This window comes from Aplysia californica, unplaced genomic scaffold (assembly GCF_000002075.1).
Source record: "Aplysia californica isolate F4 #8 unplaced genomic scaffold, AplCal3.0 scaffold00701, whole genome shotgun sequence".
NCBI lineage: Eukaryota > Metazoa > Mollusca > Gastropoda > Aplysiida > Aplysiidae > Aplysia > Aplysia californica.
In genome coordinates, this window is record NW_004797971.1 from 129500 (window position 1) to 145281 (window position 15782).

Sequence of the window (15782 nt, forward strand, 5' to 3'; positions counted from 1 at the left end):
ATTACGAGATCGAACTCGGGGATCTAGATTCCTATATATATATAATAAAATGTAATATAACATTATATAATTTAATACATGTATAATATAATATAATATAATATACAGTCAAACCAAGTTGTACCACCCCTGTAGAGTACCGCCAGGTTTTGCCAAAATATGAAAAGAGTTCGCTATATAAACATAGCTTTTGCTCCTTTTCACTGTTATCCAAAAATCCACCAACTTTCTCAGGTGTATGGTCTTGGTCAATTTACTCTAAATTTACCCCGCGGGCCCGTTGTACCGCCAGCGAACTGGCTGCCAGAAGTACACAGTAGCCTACACTCTATGCTACAGATGGCACACGGCACGTCTGCTTGGTGATTGCTTGACAGTCTTTACTTACACACACAAGCCAGGCCTAGATCAAACGCTTTTCGGCGATTTGCAAGGGAACACAATACAATGTGTAATGCAGAAGAGCACAATCAAAATAAAACATAACATTGGTATTCATCATCAAATTTTGCTCATCTAAATTTGATGCGCTGATAACGGAAGTTGAAAGTGATACAATGTATTATTTTTAGGCCTTTGTCAAGTCAATATATCCACAATAAACGTGTTTTTTTTTGGGTTTTTAAGTCATTAAATTTTAAAGTCGCCTGGAGAAATTTAAAAGGGAACCTAGTATTATATATAGCCAACTTGGCCCCGCGGCCAAATATCAGGCCTTTAACTTTAACTTCCAATACAGGCGAATGCCAAAGGGGCTTTTAATAAATTAGTGAGTACTCACAACCAAGTCTAAGTGACATATCGAAGGGAGATAATGCATTAATTCATCTTGTGATTGGTAAAGAAGTTCCCTTGACATTGGGCAATCGGAAGTTCACGTAATTGAGGACATGGAAAACTCCGTTGTACCGCCAGCCCCGCTGTACTTGTACTGCCAACTTTCTCTCGTCCCAAAAGCCATATAACAGGGTTTGAAAAATATAATACATTATATAATAATATAGCCGAAATGTTGTTATAACCGAGACTGATTTAGTATAAATTGACTGTTCTAAAAAATAGACGTCATATGGTTTTGCATCTGGAGTTTCTGGAAGCTTGCCATCCAAGAAACTTCACTCATGTAGTAGAAAAGTGACAAGAGGAAAAACTATTTTCAGAACTACAACCATCGTTCTCTATGGAGTTGCAAAAGAAACCAGGCACCTGGCACATACTAGAAGAAAAAAAGAAAAGCTACAGAAAATCAAACTTATTCGTGGTGATTACACCCCCACACCCCCCAATAAGCCCGCAACAACTTTACAACCGAAAACCATCCACTTAAGGCAGTTCTCTGACCAAAGCATTGTGTTGTTTTGACAGACAGTACAGTATAAATTCAGCAGCCATTGAGCCTAAGCAATCACATGACTAAGCACAGAGGCTTTTCTGAAGTTCTATCCGAAATAGACGTAAAAGTTAAAAGCCAAAATTTCTTTAGAATATTACAGATTTCGAAGGGTTTGCAAGCAATTCTCAGACTCGATGAAGCAACTAACTTTCGAAAAAACATTGAGCACAAATAAGGATTAGAAGAATAAAGGAAACAAGAATACAATTCAAAATCAAAATTTATTTGACTGTGCAAAGTTCACATATGGAAACCAATAAAATAAACATGTGAATATTTAATTATATACATTCGTGCCCTGCATAACTGCTAATACAGTCAAAATCATGCATTCATCTTATCATTAATACATGTACATAATAATGTTTGTGAACTGAATGTCTGAAGTGAGCATGCAATCATACAACCATAAACAGGCCCATGTAATTATGTCTGCTGGTTAAAATTAACTACTCCGCTTGGGTCCACACTAAATCTACTGGGATCAAAAGGTTGTCCTTTGAAGGGTGATCCCTCTGCATCCCACGCTTTCCTTAGCATCTCATGAGTTTTCTGAGGAAACAAGACAAAGCATCATGTGTGATTAAATTTAGGAAAAACATGAGTAAATAAGCATAAGAAAAAAACAACCCTACTGTGACACTGCACAGGAATTTAGCAATGAGAAAGCAAACCTTCCAAACTGAAGCCATGATTTGAAGAGATACATACAGTAATCTTCGCCGAAATGTACGCCATACAAAAGTACGCTCTCATGCTCAGCTCAAACGCATGCTTTTGTCACTAAAATATCAAGGAAATGAGAAGAGTGCGTCTCTTTCTCCTTTCGCACAGGTTCATGCAAACGCACACTCCGTATAAACATACGCTAAGGAGCCCTCCCGAGCACCGTACGTTTAAGTTTAAGCGGAGACTACTGTATGACATACAGTTAAATCCTGATAACATGGGTGCTTTCATGACAGAGAATGAGGTTCACTTTCCACCAACGCAATGGGCAGAGAGAACAACCTTTCTCCACACGTACCAGGACGGGCTACATGAGTGTAATAACTGTGGCAAAAATACACAAACCATTATGAAATTTTCAGCATATTGAGAAAAGAGAACATGATGATTGTATGTTCACCAAAAAGAGAATTAGAATCGGAACTAAAAACATTAGATAAAGCACAATCATCACCCGCATTCTCATCATGGCATAAGTGTAAAGCAGCGCTCATGCTAGGTCTACATGACAGAAAAATTTATTACTTACTCCAATGGTTGTAAACAAACTGATTTTTTACCCCAAAGGCCAAACAAACCATTCAGAAAGGAAATTATAACTTTAACAAGTGCGCATGTCTAAAAGGAGATAATTGCTACACCATTTATGCTGCAATAGCACACTGTGGCCGATTGGCATCCCGTGAGGGAAAGGGATGACTTCTTACTGTCGCCGATCTGCGTCCCATGGGGACAAAGCGTAAAAGGGAAGGTGCAGCTGTTTACTTGATTACTTTCCACACTACAACTCAGTTTCAGAAGAGCCATAAAAAAGTGAGCACATCAAAAGTGATGATGAAAATACGAAAAACTATAAAATTAGGTAGAAAATGCAGCATGGTTTTTCTGAAAAGAATGAATCATAATCATCTTTTACATCCAGTTTGACCTAATCCTTCTCAAAACGTGCCATATGAGAGCTAACTTTCTCTACAATACATACCACTTCATGTGACTGGGGCAGTCCTAGTTGTTTCTGTCTCTGATTGAACATCATTTCTTCAATTTTGGCTTGAGCCTCATCATCAAGGTCCGTCATTGGCCGACTGCAATCTATTTTCTTGGTATTGATTTTTGGCTCATCAGTAAAGACATTTTCCCACCACCTCTCTTGCTTTTTCTCCAAGTTAATCTGAAAAGATGAATTTTGAAAAAATTAATGAAAATATGGCAGACAGAAAGTTTAAAATCATGCCCTTATGATATCAGCATACCGACAAGAAGCGCATCGTTGAAAACTCGAAAAAGAACCTTGCCTAACTAAGAAAAAGTACAAATGAAACCCATTGCTAGCGACTTTTCCTGAGGTGTTCATTCAGTAAAAATCAGCTATTCCTCTGAGCTTCGATGAGGACATATCTGTACATGACATCCAGGAACCATCTGCTCATCATTAATGTCTTATCACTTTGGGAGGGATTAGGCCACTGAAAAATGATTTTCATACTTTTTTGTCTTGGCAAGCTTTCCCAATTGACTTTCGTTGTGTCCAATCTTCAACACATCCTTCTCCATATAAAGTTTCCACATCTCCCATGCCCTATCCCTGCCTCTTGTTCCTTGAGAATTCTACTGTGCTTGTCCGGGGTTTAAAATTTTTTTTCAAAGAGTGTCCAATCCAGCAGCAGCAACACAGCCTTTCGTTGCTCATCGGCAGAGGTTGCGGCTAAATGAAATTTCCGAATGGGGTAGATTTAGTCTGGACCCACCTACTCCCTTCACACACATGTGCAAATGTTAAGTCCTAAACACAAGATGTGGGGAAGTCGTTACACTGGAAAGTGAAAATATAGGCAGCATAGTGGCTGAGTTTCCACCATACCCAGAGCTTGAGCTTGTTATTTCAAGTGAGCCGATACTCGACCACAGGGCTGTGATGTTATGCACAGTAATCCAAGACTTTCTACTCAGCCTGGGTATTCATGAAGAAGGGGAGTGAACTGCTCTCCTGTACTCCACACTGAAGTGTATTTTTTTTTTGCCCCAAGTTGTTGGGTGTTGTGAGAAGATAAACTAGTAGGTACCAGAAACTAAATTTTCAAAGTAGCTGTATGCCAAATTTATCTGTTCCATTTGAAAGGCCTATATCCACTGAGCATTTTGGTACCATTCTTTAACCTCTAAGTCAATTTTTAAGAAAATGGTAGTTGTTTAAACTTTGATCAAATTTGTTAAAGTCAGTCACTGGCTGCAACCCCAAGTTTGACAGATAATAAAAGAGTACCAAGTGCACTAAACATCACCACACTAACAGAATACAATCACTATAACATATTATATATGGAGCCTAATTTTTTTCAAGACTGAGATCATTACAAATCAGTATTTTATCACCTCAAACACGATGATCTGTCGTTATTTTGACAATAACACTGAGTGTTGACCCGCTGGCGCCGCCCCCGCGGCGAGCGAGTGGGCCACATGCTTTCCAAGTTTCCGAGTTTCGCGGAAGGATTGATGAAAAAATAATTCTAAGCTGATTACTTTATTCTAATAGAAAATGAATTGATCTTTTTGTTGGTACCTTTTTTGAGCCAGTATTTTACATATTTCGTGTAAAAAATGATCTTTGAAAATTTTGACGGTATTTTTAAAGGCTTTGTATTTAAACGCCAAAGGCCCAAAATATACCATGGGAAAGCCCGTTCAAAGCTCTACAGTTCTCCGCCAATGAAAAGACGGTATTTAATCATCCCTCTTTCCGCGAAGCATTTGAATGCACACATGTCAATTTTTTAACTGGCTGACCACGAATTCCGAACGCGAGGGGCTTCGCTTTCGTCGGCGATTCTCCAGCTCCTAATAATCGGACATATAAACAACTTACACCATTGTAACGTGGAAAAACTGAACTTTTACAAAGTGTACAGCATTTGGTGTTTTATAGCGAAAAAGCAAAGAAACAGCGATCGGATATTACCCTGATTTCACCGATACCACGCGGTCGGAAGGCCGCGACTGCTAGCGAGGCCGTGTTTGTGCGACCTACTTACTGTAATCACTGGCAAAACTTACATGCACAAACTCTCCTGGACTAAGGGTCCACATGGATTCTTCTTTGTCAACGTCCCACGAGAGTTCACTGTTCACAAGATCTCTCCAGCTTCCATCACTCTCCTGCAGTGCTACATGGATATGCTTAGACTTGATGTCCACTTTCATCTGTTTGCCTTTTACAATGGACTTTGGTACCTAAAGATAAAAAAGAATGACCAGACTACAAAGTGACAAGAAAATAACAGTAACTTCCTCAGGAAAAAAACAGAGCACAAAACATGTCAAAACTGTAATGAAAATGTGATCTACTTTCAAGGAAACGTTTACAGGGCACAGACAAAAAAAATATTACTGCTGACGGTTTATTAAAATGATTAAAAATAACAAGTCCTCGCCATCTCCATAAATCTCTAATTTAACTTTTAATCATATATGCGTATAAAAATTTGTAGGAGCACACTGCCGTGACTTCACTGTAATATTTTTCCGAGTTAGTTGGCGTTTTCAATAGTGTAAACTTCTTACTGTTAATTGCACAATACATAAAATTGAACTCACTGTACCCAATATATCATGAAAAAACATAATCAAAGGACGCTTCTGTGCTTATAATCACCTTCACTCTGACATCAACCTCTGTTATGTTTTGAGACCAGAAGTAGGCTTCTCTTTCGGCACCATTGTAAGTCAGTGGATTGGCTTGAAGTTCTCTTCTTTGTCTGAAATATTCATTTGAATATTATAGTTTTAAAAAACCCAACCAAAAACTCTAACATATATTTATGGTCATGAAAATGAATGATGCGATAGCTATACACAATTCGTTCACATCATCTTGTCTCGAAGCAAATAGTACCAAAAAAAGACAATAACTGCGACCAGAGTAATAGATTTCAATTTAAGTGACAATTTATGTTATAAAAATTTGCTGTAAGTGGACGCCAGTAAGTTTTGTTTTAGTAGAGTTTTTACGGCGCTTGCAACTGCATAAGGCAAAGGTCATATGAGCGCCAAGGGGTAAATGTCAACAGAGAAGTCCTTACAGGGAATCAGGCTTACTCTGCTCACCTCTCTAGCTTCAAAAGCACAAAGTCAGCTTCAACTATCAAGGCACCCCGGAAAAAGTGGGTCACAAGAGTGTGACAACATACAAAACAAGTACAGGAAAATGACGATAGTAAGATTAGGAAAGAAAAAGCAGCAGTTCACTGTTGCAGTTCAGTGCCAAATGTCCGTTATAGCAAGATTCTCTGTATAAGGGATCCAGTAATAAATTCAAGGGAAATAGTAAAGTAGGCCTAATCTATGAGTCTGGTTTACGGTTTATTTCTTTTTGTAATCTCCCCTGCTGATGATTTGGTTCAACATGACCTTTAAGTCAAAAGTCGAATAAGGTTTCTTTCTATAGCGCTAGCGATGTTGACAGCTTGGCATTGGCCATCAGAAAGTTCTCTAGGCTAACTCACCCGCTGTGTTGTCCCCCACCCTACCACACCCTGAGGTGCGTTCCGTCTGCTTGCGTACAATGGGAACATACCACACTCCGCCCACGTCACTCATTCGCTCCGTCCATCACAGTGCAGGACTATGACCTCTCCATCTCTGCATCAGAGAAGTGAGAGGCATGGTTGGCCTAGATAATCTAGGCTAGGATGGCCTATCAAACCACGAGTTCTGCTTGTCTGTGCATGCCACACACTCCCCACTCATTCGATCCAGCCTTCATTGTTGGCACATGTGGGCTCTCCCATTCTTTGTTTCGCAAGATAACCAACAAGTTTCTCAACTGGCGAAGTTTTGCATATGAAAAAATGGCATATGCGCTGTGCACAGCCTCAGCTATATTCCGTTATAACCGACTCGCGTGTTCGTCTGATTGCGGTATAGCAGTATTTGATATACAAAGATAGAGAAGGGACAAAAAACGGGGTTTTAGAATAGTGTCTTTATAACAGACTTTCAGTTATTTCAGGACTCGTTATAAATGGATTCCACTGTAATACCATGGCAATTGGAACTGAAATTCAGGGGCATGAGACTTAATAAAATCAGAACCCAAATCATGATGATATAAAGTTATTCATCATCTGAGGAAGGTAGTCACTCAAGAACTGACAATTAAGACAATACATTGAGACAAAACACAAAAGTTTTAATTACTTCAAAAGACTAGACAAATATCTGGTTATTAGATTCAGGACTGAGCATCTTTTGCAATCATTTGTAACATTACATTTACGGTTAGACACAACTTGCCAACATCATACCTTGCAAGTTCAGGATCCTCCTCATCTTCCCCATCTCCAGATTTACTCTCACTGCTTTTCGCATTTTGTGTTTCAGATTCAGAAGACGTCTCCATTTGCTCCACCCTGTCTCCTTCTCCCTGAGGCTCAGAGGAGGCAACGGCAGATTCTTCTTGTCCCCTCTTATCCTGATCATTGGCACCAGATGTTCCTTGGCATAATGGAGCTGGGAGGGGACATTTTTTTTTCCAGTTATACAGTCAAATTCACTTGTTTAAACTGTCAGAACTGCTCTTTTAATCTGCTCTTCTTCATGATTGACTAGAATAGTGCCTATACACCTTTTGTGTCTATTTGAAAATACATTCTTGCATGTATTTTACTGAAAAACATTGTTCAAAGGCACAAAAAAAAGAAGAACATTTGCAGTTTTCAAGTGCACTACAGCTTTGGAAATCACCAAATTTTGGAGGCAATTTTCTCTCTAATTCATAATATACCCCTCACACCAGGCAACCAATCAATTTAAAGGCAAATGAGTATTTTAAAAATCAAAAGCAAGGCAAATGAGCAGGTTTTAACAATAACGCATATGCCCCAAAATTGACGAGAGCCTAATTTCACCACATTGTGACACATTTTAGATTTCATGAATTGAGTGACTTTTTCTTAGTACAGTCCATGCCGGCTCTAAGCATGGTAATCGGGAGAAAGCATAAGCGTGCTTGAGTGCGAAGTAGACATAATCCAGAGATTTTCATGTAGAAAATTTCCCTTTGTTCATAAGTCTTGGTGTCGCAAACGTGTGAGCTCTCATTATTACCCGCCATGGTAATTTTTAAGAATTTGTTTAAAGTATTTTTTAAAAAAATTTATCCTGGTAATAACAGAGTACAAAAAATCAATTTTAAAAAGCATGAAATGAAAGCCTGTGTGTAACTTTGCCCCACGCTAGATCCTACGTCCACGCGCGTGGCTGTGTGAATATCTCTGCCAGCCTTCCTCTTTGTGTGTGTGGGTCCTCATCACCTGCATTCTTTGTGGTTCTCAACACACTCACTGCTGCGGTGTAGACTGTGTTCGAACTTCGATGGGTCATCATGAAAGTACAAATGTGGGTGGTTGGCAGGTGCTCTGGTGTGGCTTGCTCCTTCTTTCCTATCAAATATCTATCGTCTTTATCTCCCCTTCTTCTTTTTTATGTTTGTTACTCCCTTGTAACACTTCTAATCTTTTGGCGTTCATATGATCTTATTTAGTTGTGAGTGCCGTAAAATCTCTACCAAAAATAAATAAAAATTAAGTACAAATGAAGCGTGCCCGAAGCCGAAGTTATCATGCTTAAAGGAGCGTAAATTATATAGCAAAAATTTGGTAAGAGCCATTTAGAGTGCTTGAGTCCGAAATGTGTTCCATGCCAGTGTGTTTAAAGCCGGCACGGACTGTACCTTATTGAAGCATATCATATTGATATTTTCAGAATTAAATAATAAACCAAAGAACACCTCTTTATCCAGCGATAGAAAAATACCCAGGACTTCTCTTAAATACAAAACGTGCACCACTAATTTTGTTATTAAAAAAAAAAAAAAAGAACCCCACATTAGCATAATAAGCAAAAAATTCAATTTGCACCTTGACTTGGTTCTGTGGGGGTTTGCATATTTGAGGCTTCACTTTGTTGTTCTTGAGTTTCTTGCTTCTTTTTTCTTGCCTGTCTCATCTGATCAGCCTTCTCAGAATCCTTCTGAGCTAATATTTCATACTTTTTGAAAATCTGAAGAGAATATTGTGTATCAAAATATTTTAGCAACATACAAGACAGATTATATTATAAAGCAATGTGATGAAATTAACAACTTCTTCAACTGACACTGGACGAGATTGGAATTTTAGTAAAAGTCAGACAGTAGCAAGAGAAGTTACCTCTCTTTTTTTTAAGCAATGAGTATTTCACTGCCACATCAGCTCCACTGTGACTATGGCATTTACTGTGAAAGAACCTTGAGAAAGAAGTCAACACACACACACACACAAAAACAATCCTGCCCCCCCAAAAAAAAAACAACAACCCCAAAACCTTCCTAGTAACACCTCTTCTATAGCATCATAAGCCTCCTCCCCCTCCCCCAATGGTAAGGTTATATTTCATTTATCCTTCCCTCTAAACAGTTTATAGCAATAAATTACATATGATGTACATCCCAGGATCACAAATCTTAAGTCTAAGAAATTGGTTAATTATACCATCCCTATTTCATCTGTTAAATGACCTCTGTCATCATCATGAACACGTTATCTAATAACTCGCTTTGCAAAAAATTTGATCATGCTGTCAGTTTCCCGTTAAAAGTCTTCGTCTCATGCATTACAAACATAAAACTATAAATTATAAAGAAATAAAAACTTCCATTGGGATCTCAGTTTTTAAAATATCAGTGTCTCCATAACCAAGACGGACCAACTGAGTACAAATAAAAATTCTGAATTTTTCCGACCCCTTTAGAAACATGTGCATAGGGACTCAAAATTATGGATCATAAAATTACTATCATCTAATACATCTGGCACCAAAACTATCTATACTATATATATAGATCTATACATATATGAAGAGCAATATGACATCATTTATAATATCAGGTACATACTTTGGTCCAAACAATTTTACTACAGAAACCTGGATCCTGAAAATAGGCACCTTTGAATGATGTTCTTCTGAGCTCAGCTTTCTAAAATATACACTTCACATTTATAAAATTTACCTTCTGACACTTCACTGGAAACACAGTTACAATTCTCTTTATTATCTTAGTCTTAGCTATGGGACAAAAATTAACATCTACTCAAAGATATTTCGCAAAACATTTAAAAAGTAAAGGAGTTATCTTCTAAATCTTTAAAATATCATCATCTCTGATTCAGTGCACAGTGATAATATCATCTGCTTCAATTCTCACCAGATTTGTTTAAAAAAGAACAAACTTAAAATGAGCTTACATTTTTAAGCAATTTATAGGCCACACCAGGAGGGAAACCAAGTCTGTCAGTGTCAGTTTTCATTATCCGAAAGAAGTCAGTCCTGATGGAAGAAGGGGAAACAAGATTAAAACCTCTGGAGAAGAAAGTTCATATATACAGTTAAACACGGCTATAGCCGGACTTTTGGTTCCAGGAGAAAAATTCCGCTGTAAGCGAGTTCCCACTAAAGGAATGCAAAATGGAAATCATCGAAAAATTTCTAAAAATCCACATGATTACACCCCTTCCATATCTCAATAAAATTTGTGCTTTAGATTAGTCTTCCTTTTCTTGTCAACTTCATTGACTATCTCGGCCTTTAATTCGAGTGAGAATGATTTCCTTTAATCTTTTTTGGAAGCCATCTTTTCCTCGGTTTGTTGCTTGTGCTGTCTATCGTACCTGTAGGCCTACTGTAGAACTGAGGAAGAGGATGCATGCGTATGCCTATGAGCATCTACAATCGCAATTCAATGAAACAGGAATCACAAACTACACGATCTCCTTTTCTTTTACTTTTTGGCCTAGCCTACGGTTATGGCCTATACACTCTTATACCGTTTTGAGCGTCTAGGCTATGGCACATCACTTAAAATTTTGGGAGTGGCTCACGAAACGCGCCTCTCCGCACCATCTTTCTCTGCCGCCTGCCCCACCTCACTCATCACTGGGCTGGCCAATCACAACGCCGCACCTCTGACTGCCTGTTTGGATCCTGCCTACAGACACCCACCTCTAACTCCCTTCCCCAGAGCTAGAGCTTGCTCGATGTCTCCCGATATATCCAAGTTCGGGCCTTCCCTTGCCCCATAATTGAGTTTGCATAAAAAAAAGGGGGATTCTGGTAAGGACCCGCTGTAGGGATGGTCCCGCTGCAGCGGGTGCCGCTATAGTCATGTTCTACTGTATAGATCTACATCACTTTTGGAGTGGTTCATGTGACCGTCTCTCCAAACCATCTCTCTCTAGGCCTACCGCCTGCCCCACCTCACCCATCACTGGACTAGTCAATCCCAACGTGCACTGCTGACTGCCTGTTTGGAGCCCGCCTACAGTCCCTACTCCCCAGCTAGAGCTTGCTCGATCTCTCCCGTCGTATCTGAGTTCGGGACTTTCCTTGCCCCGCTATATCCAAGCATAAGTAATAGTTTACATAGGAACAAAAATGGGGGATTCTGGTAAGGTCCCGCTATAGAGGGTGCCGCTATAGTCATGTGCTACTGTATATATATATATACTAGCTGGGCCCCCTTTCGATGAAAGGAATGATTGGTGCATTAACATAAACTGAAAGTCATTGGCCTACTATACTCTACTAGAATGGAGCAATAAATCTTGAGAGAAAAGTGACACATATGTGTTTCCAAATTTCCAAATATATAATAGATGTAGGCCTATAGATTGATTCTCTGTTCCGCTTTCGTGGTTGTACACTCCATAATTTCAAAGGTATGGAATAAGTGTGCATGGCCAGTGAACGGAAGCCTCACTTGTTTACAATGGTGTCTTAGAAAACGGACTTTCTAAACAAAACTAATGAAAAACTGAAAATTAAACTACAGTGACTTCAGGCTTCTCAATGAAACTGTGCACCCTTTAAATGGTTCTGAACAACCATTAATTTTGTCAAATTAGAAAGTTAAATGGTTCGGAAGTTTTAGGCAGCGAAAGTGACGATATAATATGTATATATATAGATGAACCACTGGACACTTGTGAAAAAAATGAATTACTGGTTAGAACATAAGAAATTAAAGTAAGTCAAACCTCATAGATATAGAGATAGAGCCCAAGCATTGACGTTTTGACATTACAATTTTTAAGAACTTAAAGGAAGGCAGTTACTTGCTGCTGGGGACATTTTTGGGCCAAGTTATTATAAAAATAAGTCATACAAACTAAAGTGGTATGGGCACCAAAGTAGCATACAGAGGCAAAGATGGGAAGAAAACATCAAATAGATCTAGGACTTTGACATGTATAGGTAGAAAACCACGTGGAGTGGAAGAAGCTGATTGTAAAATCTAGTTGTGGGATTGGTGAATATTGGTGTCTATTGGTGTGGACAATCAAATTGACCAAAACAAAGTTAAAAAATGATGTTAAAACACAAAAGTAAATTAATTTGGTCGTCTATAAAGACGCTACGGCTATTTAACATTTCGAATCGAGCCGAACTACGCGGGTCGCCATTTTGTTTTGCCCGGAAGTTCTCGCGCTACTCCTCTCTCTCCATTGCCCAGAGACAAAATTGTACGCTTTTAGGCTAACAGTAGTAGTGGAACGTTTGTTCACGGCACAGAATTCTACAATTTTTCACATGCCGTTAAACGTAGAAAAGACGCATCTTTCTGATTGGCTACTAATTTTAGTAATGTGATGTCATCACTCCCTGGGATACCAATATGGAATGACGTGTTTTCGGTAACATTTCGGATTTCCTAGATCTAGATTCTAGATTAGATCTAGATCTAGATCTAGATCTAGATGTAGATTCTAGATCTAGATATCTAGCAGGCCTGCTTGGACATGATGGAAGACCGCAAGAAAATTGCCGTAAAGACGCAGGAGGCCTAGATCTAGATCTAGATATCTAAATTTAGATCTACCACCACCCCCCTCTCCTGCATTTTGAATCGCTAATACATTTTTTTAAAAACCAACAACTTCAAAGCAACTCTACAATGTAACAAATTAGGCCTATAATTTATGGAACTGTTGGTCAGCCGGGAGGAGGAAAAGAGAAAAAAACCCTGTCCGGGACCGGAATCGAACCGCTCCAAAAGTCATTACACGACATCAAACGCAGGCGCGCTATCAAAACTTCGGGAGAAAGGTGTAGATTAATTAAGCATCATATACATAGACACTTCCATCTTTGGTGCCATGCGGTTGTCTATACTTAGATGTAGTCACGTGATCGGAGGGGTATCCTAGTCTGATGTCAAACAAGATGGGCGCCTTACCTAAAAATAGTTTGCGTCTGTCTAATTTTAATCGCATGTCAATTTTTCTGTTCACAGTGTAGAATTCTGTGGTTCAGGGTGAACGCAAAATTGGTTGGCCTAGATCTACACTATAACGGTGAACGCACACCGGGTGAGAATAGCCGAAAGACTCGCCTGCGCTATTTTCCCGGGGTGAGAATAGAGGTGGCCTTCACGTTTAGTCGCATGTCTCAAATTACCATAGAAGGTCTAGAGATCTACTTTAGGCTCAGGTAGACCTCTAGATTAGATCTATATCTAGATCTATATCTAGAATAGATTCTTGATCTAGATCTAGATCTATTGCAGACTAAAAATTTAGGCCGGCACTATTTCTCCGAACGTTCGGGAAAATAAAGCTAGGCACTATTTCTCCGAACGTTCGGGAAAATAAAGCTGGGCACTATTTCTCCGAACACTCTGAAATCAAATTTAAAAAAAAAGAAAAAAAGAAAGAAACCGAACGTCTTTACTCTTGAAAGAAAGTTCACCTAGCTTCACTTCGTCTTTCTCACTTGTTGTCACTACGTTGATTTGTTGAATACGTTACAGTTACTTTATTTTTCCCTCTTTGTGGTGTTTTAATTTGTTAGTGTGTATTTTTTTTCTTCTTATTTTTCTGGTGTGTTATTTTTCTATCAATTTTTTTGTTGTTGGGGAAAAGGGAGGGGGGGATGTTGTATAGTGTAACGTCATTTAATTTGATGTTCCTACTTTCATTAGATTCTAAAAATATATATATATATATATACATATGTATATACATATATTACATAGATTTAAATGTGTTATGTTAGAGCGTACATTCCATCAAAACCGATTACATGTACTGACACTGGCAGGCCCCTTTATAATAAAATTATAATGTGTGTGATTCCATAATTTATGTGTAATATCCTGTGCTTTGTTTTGAAATTACGCACATTTAGCGTTAAAACAGCCAATCTTCTTCAGACTGGTGGACGTACGCCCTTATTTTTTAATTTTTGTGTTTGTTTATGGGCTGTTCTAATTTTGATTTCATTCTGTTGTGAAACCTTTCTTTTTCACGTTTTTACACTCATCTAAAAATCTCTAGACTAGCTCTTGAAAATTGAAATGGATATAGACCTAAAAATTTGCTCCTGTGTGTGTGTGTGTGTGTGTGTGTGTGTGTGTGTGTGTGTATGTATGCATGTGTGCGTGTGTGAGAGTGTCTGTGTGTGGTAGTAAGTGTAAGTGGAGAGTGAGGAGCGTGTGTGTGTTTGTTTTTCGGGCTTTATTTCAGCCTTTATTCAGTAACAGTTCAAAGTATACAAAAATAGAAACACAGGAACCATTGACTCCAGGGCTCATGAGTCGTTCCTCTCTTTCAGTTTCACTCATTCATTCAATTCTCGTGTTCTCTCCCGCGGCTCATCCCCATCCGCATGACTTTCACACCCCACCCCCTCCCTCCAGGCACACACAAAGAAAATCTCACTCATTCCATAGCACCATGCGAACCATGGACAATAATATAGGCAAAACACTGCCTTAGCCGCATTCCTTTCGTTCGTGAGCTGTGGACCAGGCCAGGGGGGTCGGTGTCGTCGTCTTGTAGTTGCTGACGCCTGTGGATACACTCGTACATTCTTCCTTTCATCTGCTCTGTCACTCACACTGTCTCTCCATCCACAGCTCAGCTCGTCATACGTTGTGTGTGTACATGTGCATGATGGTGGTGGGTGTGTCACGTGTGGTAGGTGTAACTGAAGGTTGTCTTTAAGCGGGCTTGCCATGCGGTGTTCCTTCCCAGACCAGAGGCAGAATGAAAGTTGGTGTGGAACTCTCGCAATAAATAGGCAAAAAATCACGAGACCGGAAGCCGGAAACCGTTCGGAGAAATAAAGATCGGCACTATTTCTCCGAACGTTCACAGAAATAGTCACTTCGAAAAATTTATTTACAATTCAGTAGGCCTATTTTTTGCTGTTTTTCAGTCTAGCCATCATATAGGTACGGCTAGCCCAGCCGTCTAGCCGTCATTAAGTACTTAAGACTTAAGTACGGCTAGCCTAGCAGTCTAGCCGTCATTTCATAGTCATAGTCATTGGTTGGCTAGCCTCTTCCCATCTGAATATCGTAAGATTCAGACTGCTTCTGATGTCAGCCGGGGACCTTTTTCTACATTGAACAACTGTCCCTACCTTCTGTACAAGAATCCCAAAACTTCATCCAGGAAAGGAGCCACTTTCCCTTCGTTCTGCAAAATGGCCAGTAATGCCGTATCATACTTCTCGGACCCTGACGCCATGCTTGTTTGTTATGATGCCTCTTTAAAAAGAAACATACTCGTAAAATAACAGGAATATTTAACGGATCTAAATATTGATTAAATGGAAAGTAATG

General features: G+C 39.2%; 1 protein-coding gene across 1 annotated transcript; it reads right to left on the reverse strand.

Annotated features, from left to right (window-relative positions):
* Positions 1-1595: 1595 nt before the first annotated feature.
* On the reverse strand, positions 1596-15713 carry LOC101851676 (nudC domain-containing protein 3). Its single transcript, XM_005108583.3, has 8 exons — positions 15581-15713; positions 10405-10486; positions 9040-9181; positions 7426-7630; positions 5775-5877; positions 5177-5353; positions 3105-3293; positions 1596-1945 (listed from the first exon to the last, which is right to left on the reverse strand). The coding sequence occupies exons 1-8, from the start codon at positions 15685-15687 to the stop codon at positions 1820-1822; spliced, it is 1131 nt and encodes a 376-aa protein (XP_005108640.1). The 5' UTR covers positions 15688-15713; the 3' UTR covers positions 1596-1819.
* Positions 15714-15782: the final 69 nt, after the last annotated feature.

Bases quoted from the DNA above. Each gene is read 5' to 3' on its own strand.
- LOC101851676 (XM_005108583.3), bottom strand. From the start codon at position 15,687: ATGGCGTCAGGGTCCGAGAAGTATGATACGGCATTACTGGCCATTTTG. The intron at 5,878-7,425 runs GTATGATGTTGG...TGAATATTTCAG, and splicing joins GAGGATCCTGAACTTGCAAG to ACAAAGAAGAGAACTTCAAG. The intron at 1,946-3,104 runs GTATGTATTGTA...TTGTTTCCTCAG, and splicing joins TGCCCCAGTCACATGAAGTG to AAAACTCATGAGATGCTAAG.